This window comes from Loxodonta africana, chromosome 2 (genome assembly GCF_030014295.1).
Source record: "Loxodonta africana isolate mLoxAfr1 chromosome 2, mLoxAfr1.hap2, whole genome shotgun sequence".
NCBI classification, from domain to species: Eukaryota; Metazoa; Chordata; class Mammalia; order Proboscidea; family Elephantidae; genus Loxodonta; species Loxodonta africana.
This window is the reverse complement of record NC_087343.1, coordinates 148591280-148612315: the sequence shown is the minus strand read 5'-3', so window position 1 is coordinate 148612315 and position 21036 is coordinate 148591280. Positions and strand designations below refer to the sequence as shown.

The 21036-nt window shown below is 41.5% G+C and overlaps 1 protein-coding gene across 1 annotated transcript in view; it reads left to right on the top strand.

The window, feature by feature from the left end:
- TRPC7 (transient receptor potential cation channel subfamily C member 7) overlaps nucleotides 1–21036 on the top strand; it is a 184614-nt gene that overhangs the window by 130254 nt on the left and 33324 nt on the right. Inside the window, exon 6 of the mRNA XM_064279703.1 lies at nucleotides 13061–13294. Coding sequence (XP_064135773.1) covers nucleotides 13061–13294 — 234 coding nt within the window. The remainder of the gene's footprint in view (nucleotides 1–13060; nucleotides 13295–21036) is intronic.

Sequence of the window (21036 nt, the reverse complement as noted above, 5' to 3'; positions counted from 1 at the left end):
TCACCTAAATTAGTTCTTGCCTACTATCTAGTTAGTGAACAACCCTCTCCCTCCCTCCCTCCCCATGCTCCTAACCATCAAAGAATATTTTCTTCTCTGTTTAAACTACTTCTTGAGTTCTTACAATAGTGGTCTTACACAATATTTGTCCTTTTTGCAACTAATTTCACATAGCATAATGCCTTCCAGATTCCTCTATGTTATGAAATGTTTCAGGGACACATCATTGAGGCACAGCATTCCACTGTGTGAAAAAAATATACCATAATTTATTTATCCATTCATCCACTGAAGGGAACCTTGGTTGCCTCCATCTTTTTGCTATTGTAAACAGTGCTACAATGAACATGGGTATGCATGTATCTGTTCGTGTAATGGCTCTTACTTCTCTAGGATATACTACAAGGAGTGGCATTGCTAGACCCTATGGTAATTCTATTTCTAGGTTTTTAAAGAAGTACCAAATCGATTTCCAAAGTGGTTGTACCATTTTACATTCCCACCAGCAGAGTGTAAGTGTTCCAGTCTTTCCACAACCTCTTCAACATTTATTAGTTTGTGTTTTTTGGATCAATGCCAGCCTTGTTGGAGTGAGATGGAATCTCATTGTAGTTTTGATTTGCATTTCTCTAATGGCTAATGATCTTGAGCATTTCCTCATATATCTGTTAGCTACCTGAATGTATTCTTTAGTGAAGTGCCTGTTCATATCCTTTGCCCATTTTTTGTTTGGGTTGTCTTTCGGTTGTTGACTTTCATGTACTATCACGTAGATTTTAGAGATCTGATGCTGATCAGAAATGTCATAGCTAAATACTTTTTCCCAGTCTTTTTAGGTAATCTTTCTACCCTTTTGGTGAAGTCTTTGGATGAGCATAAGTGTTTGATTTTTAGGAGCTTCCAGTTACCTAGTTTCTCTTCTGGTGTTTCTGCATTGTTAGTAATACTTTGTATGCTGTTTATGCCATGTATTAGGACTCCTAGCGTTGTCCCTATTTTTTCTTCCCTGATCTTTATCATTTTAGATTTTATATTTAGGCTTTGATCCAATTTAAGTTAGTTTTTGTGCATGCTGTGAGGTATGGGTCTTGTTTCATTTGCAGGTGAATATCCAGTTATGCCAGTGCCATTCTTTAAAGAGATGTTTTTTCCCCAATTAATGGACTTTGGACCTTTGTCAAATATCAGTTGCTCATAGGTGGATGAATTTATGTCTGGATTCTCAATTCTGTTCCATTGGTCTATGTGTCTGTTCTTGTACCAGTTTCAGGCTGCTCTGACAAACGTGCCAGTATAATATGTTCTAAAATCAGGTAGTGTGGGGCCTCCCACTGTTCTTTTTTTTTTTTTTTTTCCAGTAATGCTTTACTTATCCAGGGCCTCTTCCCTTTCCACATGAAGTTGGTGATTTGTTTCTCTGTCTCATTAAAAAATGCCACTGGAATTTGGATTGGGATGGCATTATATCTATAGATCACTTTGGGTAGAGTAGACATTTTCACAATGTTGTCTTCCTATCAGTGAGCAATGTATGTTTTTCCATTTATGCAGGTCTCTTTTGGTTTCTTGCAGTAGTGCCCTGTAGTTTTCTTTGTATAGGTCTTTTAAATCTCTGGTTAGATTTATTCCTAAGTATTTCATCTTCTTAGGGGACACTGTAAATGGTATTGATTTCGTGATTTCCTCTTCGATGTTCTCTTTGTTGGTGTAGAGGAATCCAACTGATTTTTGTATGTTTATCTTGTATCCTGATACTCTGCCAAACTCTTCGATTAGATTCCATAGTTTTCTTGAGGATCCTTTAGGGTTTTCTGTGTATAAGATCATGTCATCTGCAAACAGAGATACTTTTACTCCTTCCTTACCAGTCTGGATGCCCTTTATTTCTTTATCTAGCCTAATTGCTCTGGCTAGGACTTCCAGCACAATGCTGAATAAGAGTGGTAAGAAAGGGCATCCTTGTCTGGTTCCCATTCTCAAGGGGAATGCTTTCAGGCTCTCTCCATTTAGGATGATGTTGGCTGTTGGCTTTGTATAAATGCCCTTTATTTTGTTGATGATTTTCCCTTCTATTCCTATTTTCCTGAGAGTTTTTATCATGAATGGCTATTCAACTTTGTCAAATGCCTTTCCTGCATCAATTGATAAAACTATGTGGTTCTTGTCTTTTGTTTTATTTATATGATGGATTACATTGATTGTTTTTCTAATGTTGAACCATCCCTGCATACCTGGTATGAATCTCTCTTGGTCATGGTGAATTATATTTTTGATATGTTGTTGAATTCTATTGGCTAGAATTTTGTTGAGGATTTTTGCATCTAAGTTCATGAGGGATATAGGTCTGTAATTTTCTTTTTTGTGTGTTGTCTTTACCTGGTTTTGGTATTAGGGATATGCTGGCTTCAGAGAATGAGTTTGGGAATATTCCACCCTTTTCTATGCTCTAAAATACCTTTAGTAGTAGTGGTGTTAACTCTTCTCTGAAAGTTTGGTAGAACTCTCCAGTGAAGGCATCCGGGTCAGGGCTTTTTTTTTTGTTGTTGGGAGTTTTTTAATTACCATTTCAATCTCTTCTTTTGTTATGGGTTTATTTAGTTGTTCTACCTCTGTGTTTGTTTAGGAAAGTAGTGTGTTTCTAGAAAATCTGTCCATTTCCTCTAGGTTTTTGAATTTGTTAAGAGTACAGTTTTTTGTAGTAATCTGATATGATTCTTTTAATATCAGTCGGATCTGTTGTGATATCGCCCATCTCATTTCTTATTTGGGTTATTTGCTTCCTCTCCTGTTTTCGTTAGTTTGGCCAATGATGTATCAATTTTGTTATTTTTTTTTCAAAGAACCAGCTTTTGGTCTTGTTAACTTTCAATTGTTTTTCTGTTCTCTATTTCATTTAATTCTGATCTGATTTTTATTATTTGCTTTCTTCTCATGCCTGAGGGCTTCTTTTGTTGCTCTCTTTCTGTCTGTTTAAGTTGTAGGGATAATTCTTTCATTTGGGCTCTTTCTTCTTTCTGTATGTGTGCATTTATTGATAAAAATTGACCTCTGAGCACTGCTTTTGTTGTGTCCCAAAGGTTCTGATACAAAATATTTTCATTCTCATTGGATTCTATGAATTTCTTTATTCCATCCTTAATTGCTTCTATAACCCAATTGTTTTTGAGTGGGTATTATTCAGTTTTCAAGTGTTTGATTTCTTTTCCCTGCTTTTTCTGTTACTGATTTCTACTTTTATGGCCTTATGGTCAGAGAAGATGCTTTGTAATATTTTGATGTTTTGGATTCTTTTAAGGCTTGCTTTATGACCTAATACGTGGTCTACTCTAGAGAATGTTCCATGTGCACTGGAAAAGAAAGTATACCCGGCTGCTGTTGGGTGGAGTGTTCTGTATATGTCTATGTGATCAAGTTGGTTGATTGTGGCATTTAAATCTTCCATGTCTTTATTGAGCTTCTTTCTGGATGTTCTATCCTTCACTGAAAGTGGAATGTTGAAGTCTCCTAATATAATTGTGGAGCCTTCTATCTCACTTTTCAAAGCTGTTAGTGTTTATGTATTTTGAAGCCCTGTCACTGGGTGCATAAATATTTAATATGGTTATATCCACCTGGCATACTGTCCCTTTACTCATTATATAGTGTCCTTCCTTATCCTTTGTGGTGGATTTAACTTTAAAGTCTATTTTTTCAGAAATTAATACTGCCATTCCTGCTCTTTTTTGATTGTTGTTTGCTTGATATACATTTTTCCATCCTTTGAGTTTTAGTTTGTGTCTTTAAGTCTAAGGTGTGTCTCTTGTAGGTAGCATATAGACAAATCGTGTTTTTTAATCCATTCTGCCACTCTCTGTCTCTTTATTGGTGCATTTAGTCCAGTTACATTCAGTGTAATACGGATAGGTATGAGTTTAGTGCTGTCATTTTGATGTCTTTTTTGTGTGTTATTGACAGTTTCTTTTTCTCACTTAATTTTTCGTGCTGAGTAGTTTATATATTGTCTTTTCGTCTTATTTGTTTTGTTGATTTTGTTTTTGCTGAGTCTTTATGTTTTTCTTTTATTTTATTTTGATGAGTAGGATTGTTAGTCTCCTTTGTGGTTACCTTAATATTTACCCTTATTTTTCTAAGTTTAAACCTAACTTTTATCTCTTTATATCGCCTTGTCTTCCTCCCCATATGAAAGATCTATGACTACATTTCTTAGTCCCTCTTTATCGTTTTTAATGTTGTCTTCTTTTACATAATGACATCGCTGTTTCCCTGTTTTGAGCATTTTTTTAATCTTGATTTATTTTTGTGATTTCCCTATCTGAGTTGACATCTAGTTGCTCTATCCTGTGTTCTAGTCTTGGGTTGATATCTGATATATTGATTTTCTCACCAGAGAACTCCCTTTAGTATTTTTTGTAGTTTTGTTTGATTTTTACAAATTCCCTAACCTTCTGTTTATCTGGAAATGTCTTAATTTTGCCTTCATATTTGAGAGACAGTTTTGCTGGATATATGATTCTTGGCTGGCATTTTTTTTCCTTCAATGCTTTATACAAGTCATCCCATTGCCTTCTTGCCTGCATGGTTTCTGCTGAGTAGTCTGAGCTTATTCTTATTGACTCTCCATTGCAGGTGTCTTTTCATTTATCCCTAGCCATTCTTAAAATTCTCTTTATCTTTGGTTTTGGCAAGTTTGATTATAATATGTCTTGGTGAATTTCTTTTGAGATCTACCTTACGTGGAGTTCAATAAGCACCTTGGATAGATACCTTCTCATCTTTCACAATATCAGGGAAGTTTTCTGCCAACAAATCTTCATCAATTCTTCCTGTATTTTCTGATATCCCTCCCAGTTCTGGTACTTGAATCACTCGTAGGTTATTTCTCTTGATAGAGTTCCACATGATTCTTGGTTTCTTCATTTTTTTTAATTCTTTCATCTGATTTTTCTTCAAATATATTAGGGCCAAGTGTTTTATCTTCAATCTCACTAATTCTGCTTTCCATTTCCTCAATCCTGCTCCTATGACTTTCTACTGAGTTATCTACTTCTGTAATTTTATTGTTAATCTTCTGAATTTCTGATGGTTGTCTCTCTATGGATTCTTGCAGCCTATTAAATTTTTCATTATATTCTTGAGTAACCTTTTTAATTTCTTGAACTGCTTTCTCTGTGTGTTCCTTCGCTTCTTTTGTGTTTTGCCTGATCTCGTTCCTGATGTCTTGAAGAGTTCTGTATATTAATCTTTTGTATTCTACATCTGGTAATTTCAAGAAGACACCTTCATCTGGAAGATTCTTTGACTCTTTGTTTTGAGAGCTTGTTGAAGTGATCCTGATCTGCTTCTTTACATGATTTGACGTTGACTATTGTCTACAAGCCATCTATAAGTTATTGTATTAGTTTATGTTTGCTTACTGTATCCTAGCTTCTTGCTTTGTTTTGTTTTGATATGCCCAAATAGGCTCCTTGAGTGAGCTAGCTGGATTATTTTCACCTTTGAAGCTCTAACGTCCTGTTACCAGATGGCTAGGGCTGTTACCAGGTATATAAGCCTAGGAGTCCATTCCCTTTTCTTGTATGGCTCCAGCTCAGGTGTCCACATAGTTGGTCATCAAGTGTGTGGTACAGGCTTTTTCCTACAGTCTTAGAGGGGCAGGGATGATTGCTGTAGGCACAGGTATCTGGTTGCAGCAGGGGTCATGCTCTGAACAAGGCAGGGGGTTGACAACTGTCCCCCGAGTGTCTGTGAGGAAAGTGCATCCCTGTTCCCTAGAGCATATGGGTGGGTGGGTTCTATGGCTGGACCATGGGCACCCAATGCTTTTGGTTGTAAGTACTGGGAGGTACCACTTATCCTTGGACCCCTGTAGTGGATGGTTAGGTGACATGGGTAGAGCCACCAGTCCTTAGGCCCCTGATGTGGGTAGGTGGGGACTCTGTTTAATAGGCAAAGCAGTGTCAAACATCAAAAACCCACCTCTCCACTGCACAGCTGGAAAAGGTGCATTCTGCCAACAAGGACTTTTTCTCCTGAAATGGCCCCACACAGGTCCATGCAGGGGTGAAAGGTATTCAAAGTCCATGGACACTTTGTGCTTGGACAGGAGACACTTAGCAGAGATGGCAGATTATCTTTTCCCCCAATTATGAGTTTAGTCCTTCTCCAAGGCCAGGAGAATGGCTCAGGGTGTACAGCAGGACGTATCTCAGGGCCAGGGAAATCGACAACCACTGAAGCTGACTTGGGGAATGTGGGCACAGTAAAATAAACACAAGTACTTAGTTTTGCTAAGAGCATCATTCTTCTCTGGTTCTGGAGGTGCGAGTAGGCTGTGCAGCTTGCTGTCCCTCCCCGAGGAAACTACATCTGGAATGCTACCACCAGCCCTGCTGCGGCCGTGCCAGGGGATCCTGCCTGAGGGGCTCTGTTTCCCACCAAGTCAGGTCCAGCAATTCCTTGCCACTTCTGAACTATCTCTCCCTCCCCCGCCACTCAGTCTGTTTTCTAACTTTGCCTTTGGTGTTCAGGGCTCCTAACCTGTCATATATATAATCGTTTCACTTGATTTTGGGTCTCTGTTGCAAGAGTGATCACCAGAAGTGTCTGACTACTCTGCCATCTTGGTCCTGCCTCTACACTGACCACTCTTAGCCCTGTGCTTCCACAAATAGTGCCCTGGACTTTACTGTGTGTGCGCACGCTTCAAAGGAACGTTTACTAATCAAGTCAGTCTCTAATACAAAAAATTATACACACCTTGCTATGTATTCCTAGCTGCTTTCCTCCTAATGAGACAGCACATTCCTCCTCTCTACCCTGTATTCCCCATGTCCATTCAACCAGCTCCCATCCTCTTCTTCCTTCTCATCTCACCTCCAGACAGGAGTTGCCCACATAGTTCATGTGTCTATTTGAGCCAAGAAGCTCACTCCTCATCAGTGTCATTATCTATCTTATACTGCAGTCCAATCCTTGTCTGGAGAGTTGGCTTCAGGAATGGTTCCAATCTTGGGCTAACAAAGGGTCTGGGGACCATGACCTCCAGGGTCCCTCCAGTCTCAGTCAGACCATTAAGCCTGGTCTTTTTATGAGAATTTGAGATCTGTATCCCACTGTTCTCTTGCTCCATCAGGGATTCTCTGTTGTGTTCCGTCAGGACAGTGATCAGTGGTAGCTGGGCACCATCTAGTTCTACCAATCCCAGGCTGATGGAGTCTCTGGTTTATGTGGCCCTTTCTGTCTCATGGGCTCATCTTTACCATATGTCCTTGGTGTTCTTCACTCTCCTTTGCTCCAGGTAAGTTGAGACCAACTGATGCATCCTAGGTGGCTCCTTGCTAGTGTTTAAGACCTCAGACACCCTGGACTTTTTTTTTACATCTGTCACCTGTTTGTGGACACATCTGTCTGTGGCACCAGACTGAGCTGGCTAGGGAAGAGCTCTCATCTTCTTGTATGTCATGTCCCCAGAATGGTGCCTAACACAGAGTTGGTGCTTAACAATGTTTAAGTGGCTAAATGAGTTCCTGACCAGTGACAGTAACCTTGCCCTAGTGGAGGGCTGGTGGGAGACAGCATGGTGGGGAAGAGCAAAGGTCCTGGACTGCTGGTGTAGCTTTGGGCAACCTGTCATCTCGTACATGAGTTTCTTAGCCTGCACAGTGGGGATAATTATAGTAGCAATCTATCAGACTATTATGATTTAATGTTAGTAATGTGCTTAGCATAGGACCTAGCACCTAGCAGGTGCTCAGTAACTGTTAGCTACTATAATTAGAAAAGAGGAGGAAAAGGAAGAAGAGAAAGAGGAGCTTTGTTGGGAAAATTTTGAATCTATTAATATCATCTTTCTGTTTGGAAAACAAATGATAACCTGAATCTGTCTGAGGCCTAAGTTTTTGCAAAGGACTTGCCTCTGAGACCATTGTTGGGATGTTAGGGCTTATGAGTTTAGAACTTCCAGGCAAATTCTCCCTCTGTGAATTCAAGGGAAGACCCATGACCTGGACTAGTGGTGAGAGATTGGCCTGGAGGAACAGACTGGCCTCCCAGGAGGTGGTTTGGGAAGAATTTTGCTTTGTCCCCCAAAAGCTGTTCTGCTGTGGGCCCAGGGACAGTGTAGAAGAAGTCCTAGGGTCCTTGGCTATATAAGGAATATGCATATTTAAGTCTCACAGGACTTTAAAGGGGGATCCCTTCTAAATAGAGTCTGAGACAGAGATGGGCAGGAACCTATCTTGTGAGTTGTCAAGCTCCATCTCCATAGCCTACAAGCCATTACTCAGAACCTGCCCAATGAAGCTACTCGTTTCCCCCCGAGGTTTCCCAGCACTTCCCAGCCTGTTCTTCTGCCAGCTGCCCTTATTAATTATCAGTGACCTTGTTCTCTGGGCTCCAGGAATCCCCAAGTGAAGGAGACTATGCCTGAAGGAGGCTCAAGTGCACAGCATCCTTATCCTTTGGGCTCTAAACACTCCTTTGATTGGCATGCTGGAGGCAAGAGATCATAAGGCTCAGCTTGGGTGTAAAATGCTGAACTACCCCTGACAGCTTGGAAGCAGGAGGCCTAATTTTACTCATTAAACTACTTAATTTCACACATTTCTTTTTTCACTAAGCATTCCTGCTGCTCAAACCCTTGGGCCCATGCTACTTTTACTTACAGCCTTGAAATAAATTAGTCTGGGTGAGTTAATATTTAAATCTAGGAAGACTGACATAGGCATTTGACCATGGAAGAAGTGATTTGTAATGCCCAATAAGCAAGCTACTATACTGGTAACAAAAGTCAGTTTCTGTAAATAATTTGCATTTCAGATTTACAGAGCTTTTATTGCAGGAATTTATGGCAAAACCCCAACTCACTCGTTTTATGTACAGACTAAAGTCCAGAGCAAATCCAGGGACCTCTGAGCTCACACAACCACTAAGTGGCCAAGGTGAAACTCGAACCCAAGGATTCCTGAATCAAGGCCAGTGATGGCCCTAAGGTACTGTTTGTGATGCTCCCAGTGCCCAGGTATAAGCAGGTCCACTAAGATATTACCCGTTGCCTTCGAGTCAATTCTGACTCATAGCAGCCCTACAGGACAGAGTAGAACAGCCCCATACGGTTTCCAACGAGCAGCTGGTGGATTCAAACTGCTGACCTTTTGGTTAGCAGCCAAGTTCTTAACGACTATGCCACAAGGGCTACACTGAGACATTAAGAATTTTAATTTGAGGGTAAAGGGATGCAACAAACATTACTTTTTTCCAGTCTGTAATGGTTTTTCTAATGACATTTTTAAAATACCTATTTGCATACACACAGATGAAAGTACATTAAGAAAATTATTACCTCATTGAATTACCACCCTATTTGGATAGGGTATGCTTGAGAAGTATGCCTTTGTTAAGGGAAAAAAGAGAGAGGACTCTTGTAAGTGAACCTGCAATGTTTTAGGGTATTTCCCATTATGAGGACTATAATTTGATACAGACATGCAGCTCTTGGAGTCTGTTCCATCAAAGTCATGACTTCTCTAAACAGCAGCTCTCAAATAACTTTTCTCCTTAGAAAAACATTTAGTTACAACTCCTCTCATTTGATGGGCCATTTTTGACAGAAGAGGAAAATCTCTGACTAAATTAGTCCCTGGGGAGACTAATGCACCCAGATAAGGGCCTGTGACCAAGTTGGCCATGCTCTGGCCCAATCCCATGACCAACTATCTGCTCCCGGCATCATCCTTGACTCCAGGCTTTTTGATAGCTGAATTCTCAAAGGGCATTGGATTGTAATGTGGGCATCTGTCAGTGTGCCTGGGTTTGAGGTCTGGGGGAGGTGGAAGAGGGAACACAATCAACTGCTTGGGGGTGTAACTGTTGAGGAACTCTTGGGTGGACCTGCTGCCCTGGAATACAGGATGTATGGAGACAGCAGGAGAGCATGGGGAGGTCTGACAGCCTCTGGAGTCTGGACTTTATCTTAGGGTTCTGGGAAATACACTGCAGGGGTCTGAGGAGGGAAGTGACCATGATAAGATAGGTAATTCATGAGGTAAAAGGATGGAATTGAAAACTGAGAGGGCAGGAGAGATCTGAGAGTCAGCCAGAGGAGGATCAGCAGGACTGGGCTGACAGGGAGTGAACAATAACAGAGAAGGAGTACTGGGCAATGGTGGAATGTGAGGTGGAGGGCTGGGGAGAAAGCTTGGGACATGTGGTGTTTCTGGCACTGGCAGGACATCCATTTAGAGCAGTCTCTCTGTGAGGTGGAATCAGGCTTTGAAGCTCCTAAGAAAAATAGGAAGATATGCACCTGTGAGGCATTTGCAAAGAGGTGAAGGACAAAGCATCAGAGGCAGATGCACTTACTCAAGGACAGAAGGAAGAATGAGAGTGTCAAGAACTTTGAAAACAGCCTCCTTTAAGTGGTGAGTGGAGGAATGGGAGCAACAGAGAAAGGTGAGGAGGTGCCATCGGAGAATCACCAGGGAAGCAGGCCACCATGTCGATGCACAGGATGGAGGGGCAGCACCAAGGGAGGCTATCAGTGTTAACCCTGTGGGATATGTGGTCAGTAAGTTAGATCTGTCTAGCCAACCAGTTAGTGATTCTCTTACCACATTAACTCCCTTAAGTATTCTGGCTACGTAACATGGTATAACATAGAAAGGACTGGTTCTGCATCGAGTTTTTCCCAGGTCTGAGTAGTTATAAGACACTTTGAATCCATTTTTAAAATGTTCAAGAGCCTTCTCTATACGTTAAAAACAAAAAACCAAATCAGCTGCCGTGGAGCCGACTCCAACTTGTGGAGACCCCACGTGTCAGAGCAGAATTATGCTCCACAGGATTTTCAGTGGCTGATTTTTTGGAGGTAGATCACCAGGCCTTTCTTCTGAGGCACCTCTGAGTGAACTCAAACTCCACCTTTTGGTTAGCAGCTGAGCACATTAGCTGTTTGCACTACCCTCCTTTAACCCCAATTTTATTTCCTGAAGAAGTAGAACAAAATAGTGGTCAAGAGCATGGACTCTAAGGCCACACCTCGGGGTTCAAATTCCTGCTCTCCTGCTTCCTAGCTGGGCACAATTCAACCCTCTGTGCCTGTTTTATTAGCTGTAAAATAGGGATAATTACAGAATGTACTTCATAGGACTGTTACAAAGATTTAAGAAAGTTAACGTCGTATATATTTAAAAAAAAAAAAAAAGTAAGAACAGTGCCTAGCACAAATTCACTACTCACTGCCATCCGGTTGATTCCAACTCAGAGTGACCCTATAGGTCGGAGTAGACCTGCCCTATAGAGTTTCCAAAGCTGTAATCTTTACGGAAGCAGACTGCCACATCTTTCTCCTGTGGGGCAGCTGGTGTGTTCAAACTGTCAACTTTTTGGTTAGCTGCCGAGCGCTTAACCATTGCACCACCAAGACTCCTTGCATAGCACAAACAATGCTCGATTTGTTATTGTTGAATGATTAAATTTAAATAATCCAAAACACTTTAGTTTTAATAATCAATGAAGATAAAGTACAGAATAGCACTATTCAGCAGAAATATACTGCAAACCACAACTACAAGCCACATTCAAAACCCAAACCTGCTGCTGTCAAGTCAATTCTGACTCATAGCAACCCTACAGGACAGAGTAGAACTGCCCCATAAGGTTTCCAAGGAGTGGCTGGTGGGTCTGAACTGCTGACCATTTGGTCAGCAACCGAGCTCTTAACCACTGCACCACCAGGGCTCCATAAGCCACGTACGTAACGTTAAATTATCCAGTAACCACATTCTAAAAAGAAACAGATGACATTAGCTTCGGTATTTCATTTAATCCAATATATAGAAACACCATAATTTCAACATTTAACTGCTATAAAAAATATCAATAAGGTATTCTGCACTCCTTTTTCATACTAAGTCTTCGAAATCTGACGTATATTTTACACTTATACCAAAAAAAAAAAAAAAACCCTTGCCATCGAGTCAATTCTGACTCATAATGAGTTTATAGGACAGAGCAGTACTGTCCCCATAGAGTTTCCAAGGAGCAGCTGGTGGATTCAAACAGCCTACCTTTTTGTATAAGCACCTCTTAATTCAGACTAGCCATATTATAAGTGCTCAGTGTCCACAAATGACTACTGGCTACCATATTGGATAGTGCATGTATAAAAGGATACACAACAAACTAATAGCCTAGGCTTCCTCACAGGGCTGGCTTAAAGGTGGGATGGGGGAACTAGTAACAATTTTGTTTATATATCTCTATATTGTTTAACAGGTCACTGGGTGGCACAAATGGTTTGCACTCAGCTACCAATCAAAAGATTGGCTGTCCTAATTCACACAGCAGCACCATAAAAGAAAGGCCTGGAGATCCACTTCCATAAAGATTACAGCCAAGAAAACCCTGTGGAGCAGTTCTACTCAGTAACATATGGGGTTGCATTAGTTGGAATCAATTTGAGCACAAGAAGGATGAGAACACTGTTTTTTATGTAACAATGAGCATGTCTTTAAAATCCAGTATAATCTTATATAAGAGTAGGAAAAACCTAATATTCTGAAAATATTGTTCATTGAAACAGTCATAGAAATACAAAAGAAAGTAATCTAATGGTGGAGGAAGGTAAGTATTAGAAGAACTGGGTTCTAGGTCAAACATGTGACCTTGAGAAAGCCACTACCCATTCCTGGACCTCAGTTTCCCTCTAACTTAGAGCTACATGATTCCTTAAGACTTTCCAGTTTTTCAAGTGTATAAACGTCAGCCACTATATTTATCTTATATTGCCTCCAAAAATGTGTCAACGTATGAGAACTCTCTCCTCACTTCCGGAGATGGTTTTCCTGGGAGCAGAGAGGCAGGTAAGGTGTCTTCTCACAGTTTGAAGGTTTCCTCATTTTAAATCTGTCTTAAGAAACGTTCCCATTTGCCTCTGCCTATCTGAGGTCTAAGCGCCAAAGAGCTTACATTAACGTTTGTACCATGGTTCCCTTCGTGCCCTCAGTGGTCACAAAATGCCAAAGCAACTGAACCATAAGCCTACCTTCTCACTCCCCCACAGGAATGATTTGGTCCGAATGCAAGGAAATCTGGGAGGAGGGGCCACGGGAGTACGTACTGCACCTGTGGAACCTGCTGGACTTCGGGATGCTGTCCATCTTCGTGGCCTCCTTCACCGCCAGGCTCATGGCCTTCCTAAAGGCCAGCGAAGCACAGCTGTACGTGGACCAGCACGTGCAAGACGGCACGCTGCACAACGTCTCGCTTCCGCCGGAAGTGGCGTACTTCACCTACGGTGAGTCCGAGGGCAGCTTGCCCCGCTCTGGATGATTCTGCTTCCAGATGTGGCCATGCGCGTTTGCTGCCTGGGGCAGATCATCCAGAGGTTTGTTATCTCGACTGCCAACGCAGTCCCGGCTGTACAACCAGCTGAATAGCACAGAAATTACTGACTGTGAAACAGATCGTTTTGTACTGGGAAGGATACCTTCATTTCGGAAAGGCTCTTGGGGGCATTTTGGAAACTGTACGTATTTTTTTGGTTTTTATGTATGTATATAGTTTCCAAAGCTGTAATCTTTACAGAAGTGGACTGCCACCTCTTTCTCCCGCAGAGTGGCTGGTGTGTTCAAACCTCTTAAACCATTGTGCCACCAAGGCTTCCTGCCTCTCATGAACGTGCTCAATTTGTTGATACACATACATCCTAAATATATGTTGTTGTCGTTGTGCCGTTGAGTCGGTTCCGAACCATAGCGACCCTATGCACAACAGAACGAAACACTGCCTGGTCCTGCGCCATCCTTACAATCGTTGTTATGCTTGAGCTCATTGTTGCAGCCAGTGTGTCAATCCACCTCGTTGAGGGTCTTCCTCTTTTCCGCTGACCCTGTACTCTGCCAAGCATGATGTCCTTCTCCAGGGACTGATCCCTCCTGACAACATGTCCAAAGTATGTAAGACGCAGTCTCGCCATCCTTGCTTCTAAGGAGCATTCTGGCCGCACTTCTTCCAAGACAGATCTGTTGGTTCTTTTGGCAGTCCATGGTACATTCAATATTCTTTGCCAACACCACAATTCAAAGGTGTCAACTCTTCTTTGGTCTTCCTAATTCATTGTCCAGCTTTCACATTCATATTATGTGATTGAAAATACCATGGCTTGGGTCAAGCGCACCTTAGTCGTCAGGGTGACATCTTTGCTCTTCAACACTTTGAAGAGGTCCTTTGCAGCAGATTTGCCCAATGCAATGCATCTTTTGATTTCTTGACTGCTGCTTCCATGGCTGTAAAATAAAATCCTTGACAACTTCAATCTTTTCTCCGTTTATCATGATGTTGCTCATTGGTCCAGTTGTGAAGATTTTTGTTTTCTTTATGTTGAGGTGTAATCCATACTGAAAGCTGTGGTCTTTGATGTTCATTAGTAAGTGCTTCAGGTCCTCTTCACTTTCAGCAAGCAAGGTTGTGTCATCTGCATAACGCAGGTTGTTAATGAGTCTTCCTCCAATCCTGATGCCCTGTTCTTCTTCATATAGTCCAGCTTCTCATGTTATTTGCTCAGCATACAGATTACATAGGTATGGTGAAAGAATACAACCCTGACGCACACCTTTCCTGACTTTAAACCAATCAGTATCCCCTTGTTCTGTCTGAGCAACTGCCTCTTGATCTATGTAAAGGTTCCTCATGAGCACAGTTAAGTGTTCTGGAATTCCCATTCTTCGCAGTGTTATCCATAGTTTGTTATGATCCACACAGTCAAATGCCTTTGAATAATCAATAAAACACAGGTAAACATCCTTCTGGTATTCTCTGCTTTCAGCCAGGATCCATCTGACATCAGCAATGATATCCCTGGTTCCGTGTCCTCTTCTGAAACTGGCCTGAATTTCTAGCAGTTCCCTATCGATATACTGCTTCAGCTGCTTTTGAATGATCTTCAGCAGAATTTTGCTTGCGTGTGATATTAATGATATTGTTCTGTAATTTCCACATTCAGTTGGATCACCTTTCTTGGGAATAGGCATAAATATGGATCTCTTCCAGTCAGTTGGCCAGGAAGCTGTCTTCCATATTTCTTGGCATAGATGAGTGAGCACCTCCAGCGCTGCATCTGTTTGTTTTAACATTTCAATTGATATTCCATTAGTTCCTGGAGCCTTGTTTTTCGCCAATGCCTTCAGAGCAGCTTGGACTTCTTCCTTCAGTACCATCGGTTCCTGATCATATGCCACCTCTTGAAATGGTTGAATATCGACTAATTCTTTTTGGTATAATGACTCTGTGTATTCCTTCCATCTTCTTTTGATGCTTCCTGCATCATTTAATATTTTCCTCATGGAATCCTTTGCTGTTGCAACTCGAGGCTTGAATTTTTTCTTCAGTTCTTTCAGCTTGAGAAACACTGAGTATGTTCTTCCCTTTTGGTTTTCCATCTCCAGCTCTTTGCACGTGTCATTATAATACTTTACTTTGTCTTCTCAAGAGGCCCTTTGAAATCTTCTGTTCAGTTCTTTTGCTTCATCAATTCTTCCTTTTGCTTTAGCTGCTCGATGCTCAAGAACAAGTTTCAGAGTCTCCTCTGACATCCATCTTGGTCTTTTCTTTCTTTCCTGTCTTTTCAGTGACCTCTTGCTTTCTTCATGGATGATGTCCTTGATGTCATTCCACAACTCATCTGGTCTTCGGTCGCTAGTGTTCAGTGCGTCAAATCTGTTCTTCAGATGGTCTCTAAATTCAGGTGGGATATACTGAAGGTCATATTTTGGCTCTCGTGGACTTGCTCTGATTTTCTTCAGTTTCAGCTTGAACTTGCATATGAGCAATTGATGGTCTGTTCCACAGTCGGCCCCTGGCCTCGTTCTGACTGATGATACTGAGCTTTTCCATCATCTTTTTCCACAGATGTAGTCAGTTTGATTTCTGTGTGTTCCATCTGGCAAGGTCCATGTGTATAGTCGTCGTTTATGTTGGTGAAAGAAGGTATTTGCAATGAAGAAGTGGTTGGTCTTGCAAAATTCTATCATTCGATCTCCGGCATTGTTTCTATCACCAAGGCCATATTTTTCAACTACTGATCCTTCTTCTTTGTTTCCAACTTTTGCATCCCAATCACCAGTAATTATCAATGCATCTTGATTGCATGTTCCATCAATTTCAGACTGCAGCTACTGATAAAAATCTTCTATTTCTTCATCTTTGGCCCTAGTGGTTGGTGCATAAATTTGAATAATAGTCGTATTAACTGGTCTTCCTTGTAAGTGTATGGATATTATCCTATCACTGATAGTGTTGTACTTCAGGATAGATCTTGAAACATTCTTTTTCACAATGAATGCAACACCATTCCTCTTCGAGTTGTCATTCCCAGCATAGTAGACTATATGATTGTCTGATTCAAAATGGCCAATACCAGTCCATTTCAGCTCACTAATGCCTAGGATATCAATGTTTATGCATTCCATTTAATTTTTGACGATTTCCAATTTTACTAGATTCATACTTTGTACATTCCAGGTTCCAATTATTAATGGATGTTTGCAGCTGTTTCTTCTCATTTTGAGTCGTGCCACATCAGCAAATGAAGGTCCCGAAAGCTTTACTCCATCCATGTCATTAAGGTCGACTCTACTTTGAGGAGGCAGCTCTTCCCCAGTCATCTTTTGAGTGCCTTCCAACCTGGGGGGTTCATCTTCCAGCACTATATCAGACAATGTTCCGCTGCTATTCATAAGGTTTTCACCAGCTAATGCTTTTCAGAAGTAGACTGCCGGGTCCTTCTTCCTAGTCTGTCTTAGTCTGGAAGCTCAGCTGAAACCTGTCCTCCATGGGTGACCCTGCTGGTATCTGAATACCAGTGGCATAGCTTCCAGCATCACAGCAACACACAAGCCCCCACAGTACGACAAACTGACAGAATATATACAGGGAACCTTAGTGGGCAGTGGTTAAGAGCTCACCTGCTAATCAAAAAGTCAGCAGATCGAATCCACCAGCCGCTTTTTGGAAACCCTGTAGGGCAGTTCTACTCTCTCCTATAGGGTCGCTATGAATCAGAATTAACTGCAGTGGGTTTTTCCCCCCCAGCGTTATCTATATAACCCATTGCTGTTGTATAGAACTGCCTTATAGGGTTTCCAAGAAGAGGCTGGTGGATTCAAACTGCCTACCTTTTGATTAGCAGACATAGTTCTTAACCACTGTACCACGAGGGTTCCATATTCTATATACATACATATATATACATATATGTATATAAAACTGAAACCAAACCCATTGCTGTCGAGTCAGTTCCAAGTCAGCAACCCTATAGAACTGAGTAGAATTGCCCCATACAGTTTCCATGGAGCGCCTGGTGGATTCGAAGTGCTGATTTTTTGGTTAGCAGCCAAACTCTTAACACTGCATCGCCAGGGTTTCCATATATATGTAATCCAGGAGCATTAAGGGGGTGCGTATGTACCTATGAATTTTCTTTTTCTGTGGTTCCCTGTGTTTAGTGCAAAGAGAAGTTTTGCTGTTCCCGTTCAAAAGTTCTTTTCTTGTAGTCAGATAGATTCTTAGAAGATGCCTTAATGCTTTCAAACCACAAGGACATACATTTGAGATAGCAGATGGAAAATTTAGGGAGTAATAATAGTTATTTTTTAAATATATATTTATATGCTGCTGTAAAGTCGATTCTGACTCATGGTGACCCCATGTGTTACAGAGTAGAACTGTTCCATAGGGCTTTCTTGGGTGTAGTCTTCACAGAAGCAAATCCTAGGCTTTTCTCCCACAGCTAAGCTAGGTGTGTCTAAACCACGAACCTTTAGGTTAGCAGACAATCGCAAACTGCTTGTGCCACCCCACCAAAACCCATTGCCATCGAGTTGAGTTGATTCTGACTCATAGCAACCCTACAATAATAGTCCCTCCCACCCCCTTTCCCATGGAGTTGATCCCAACTCACAGTGATATAGGACAGAGAAGAACTACCCCACAGGGTTTCCAAGGCTGTAAATCTTTATGGAAGCAGACTACCACATCTTTCTCCCTCGGAGCAGCTGATGGGTTCAAACCACTGACCTTTTGGTTAGCAGCTGAGTGCCTATGCCACTGCACCACTAGAGCTCCTTAATAATAGAGCATCTATTTATCAAGGACCTACTATGTGCCAGGGAACTGTGTGTAGACATTTTATACACATAAACTCCAGTCCTTGCAATGACCCTGCAAAAGGGTCTTTGTTGTACCTATTTTATAAAGAAACTGAGGCTTTTATGGCAGGGCTCTTAGCATTCCCAGAAATATAGGGATTGCATAGGATATGAGGGGATCTTGGCCCAACATGAATGAAAATCATACAGAATGGCACAGTTGTCATGTCCCTAGGCTTTGAGGTTAGAAAGACCTGGATTCAGGTACTAGTTCTGTAACTTACTGTAAGACCATTTTTACTTAACTTTTCTGAGCCTCCTTTTTCTCGTGTAAAATGGGGATAATAATACCTATGTCAAAAGGTTTATTTTGAGGGTTAAATAACCCAGTGCCCATAAGATAGTGCAAATAAAGAGCTTTGCACTGTACTCTAAAAATATTAAATGCTCACTAAATGGTAACAGTTATCACTACTACATCTTAGGTCACTTCCGTCCCCAAACAATGTACTTTCTGTACTGAAAGAGAAAGATTAAGGGGAGAAGGAGCAGTAGATAAATAGTAATAATAGCAATAAGTAGTAGCTGGACACTTAATAAGTACTCATTAATGTGCTTCTTAATGGAAGCTGTTGTATCATGAAGAGTTTGTGTAGCAAATGTCCCTGTTAGAAGAAACCACGTGGCTCCTGTGACCACAAAGTCTTCACGGTCAGGTATAGCAGAGATCTGCAAAAGGTTGGTAGGTCAAAATTTTATAAAGCAAATTATGTTACATGTGAATATGGTAGGGAACCCCCCACCGAGAAATGGGGCATCCTGTAGCATTACACATCATTATTCCCTCATTTGTTGGTTAAGCAAATTCTGACTTTCTTAAAGCCAAATTGGCCCTTATGTTTTTCCGTTTTGTTGCTCAGGGTTCATCGGGGTTAGCTGAGAGAATCTTGATATTGCATTGGATAGTTTTCTTAATGACATGATACAGGCTGCAGTATTGTCCACTGGTGACTTCTCTTCCTCTTATGGATGTTATTAAGGTCTAACCCAACCCACAGCATAGCACATGATTGCCTTTGCTTATGGTTCATGCTGTGCCCTTGGAAATCTCATTTTGAATCTCTCAGGATGTTCTCAGGGTACTGGTTGCTTGTGCTCCAGTTGCAGGTGAAGAGCGCCCTCTTGTGGCCATCCCAACAGTGGTTCCTTCCAACCTCTGCAGCACCAAGTGCGCAGACCCTAAATTTTCAGGTTGATGAAAGGGAACTATTTCTCATGGGAACAGATTCAAGAAGAAAATCCTTTCATCTGAATCATCACAGGGCAGTTTGCTTTATACCCATCACAACTCTTACAAGCCCATCCAAGTGGAATATTTTTCACCAAAAGATCTGACCTGGTCACCAGGGCCTGATGACAGCTAAATCTACCTAAATAAATTATAGGAGTGTCTTTTATTAAGACAGCTGAGGTTTAAGGTGGTAAATTATAGGGGGATAAAAAAAATAAATTCCCTCTTGGTATCTGCTGGAAGAAGCCAAGTCCTTTTTCAGGTTATCCGGAAGTGTCATTTATCCGTAGAGGGCGACAGAGATATTGGAAAACACATAATTTGTTCTCCTCACTTGTCTTTCATGGACTCCTGAGTTATAAGCCTTGATGAGACCAGCATAGAGTTTATAATTTTATTATATTTCCAAATGTAGTTTAGAGTTCACTATCTGAACTGTTGTGGCAAATAGAGGCCTGGCTTCCCTTACTAAGGGTTTCTTACTGCTCATTATTATTATAATTATTTAACAGAGTCTAGCGTTAAAAATAAAGAAGAAAATTCTCTCTTGTCCATCTCCCTTGGGGCGCCAAGAATTGCTCTGTAATACCCTTGCCATCTGCATTTACCAGCCTTTGAAAAGGACCCCATACCCCAAATCTAATCTTCAAAATGGCAATAGTAATATCTACTCTACGGGACTGTTGTGAAAATTACAGCTAATGTAAGTGTAAGGGCTAATTTAGGTTTTTCAGTGTTTCTCAGTTAAGTTTCACTCAGCATTTCTCAACAGGGACACTACTGGGTTTTTTAGTAGGGCAATTTTCATGGTGTGGGTCTGTCTGGAGCACTGCAGGACATTAGCAATCCAGTAATAATACCCTACCCAGTCGCTGTGACAACCACAGACGTCCATGAACACTTCTCCCAGGAGGGAGGGGCCGCCTTCACTTGAGAATCACTGTCCCAGTGCATAGTAGACAGCTGGCTAGTGATAGATGCTGCTACGTGTAACATCAGATCTGCAGTGGGAACAGAATACTTCACAGGTTTGCTTAGTTATAGGAACACCCGCAGAGCAGCTCAGGCCCTCACTGCTGAGTCTCCCTAGCCCAGGACAGTCCCAGGACTCTTGCTGACCTAGAACAAGGCTGTCCTGCCAAACCTGGCTGACTGGTTATGACTTGGGGGCTTTAGCTCAATAGTGAGCAGCTTTCCTAGGCATACGCTGGCTGAGGAACAAATCCCAAGGGCATTTTCTCAGCCAAGACTCTTCTGATTCCTCATCCCTATGAGCTCACTTGATCCGATCTGGGCCTAGTCTCTGAACTTGTGGTGAAGAGCACATTCAGTCATTTAACTAACATTCATCAGCACCTACTGTGTGCCACACCCTATGCTAAGCTCTTTACATATATGATTTCATTTTGTCTTCATCACAGCCCTGTGAGGTTGATATTATCCCCAATTTATAGATGAGAGAAAGGAGGCTCAAAAAGGTTGACTGACTTGCTCAGTCATACAGCCGGCAGGTGGAAAGGCCACCTTCAGCCTCAGGTCTGTGACTCCAAATCCATGCCCTCCGCACCACCTCCTTGTGCTGTTTGCCCAGTGAATGAACGG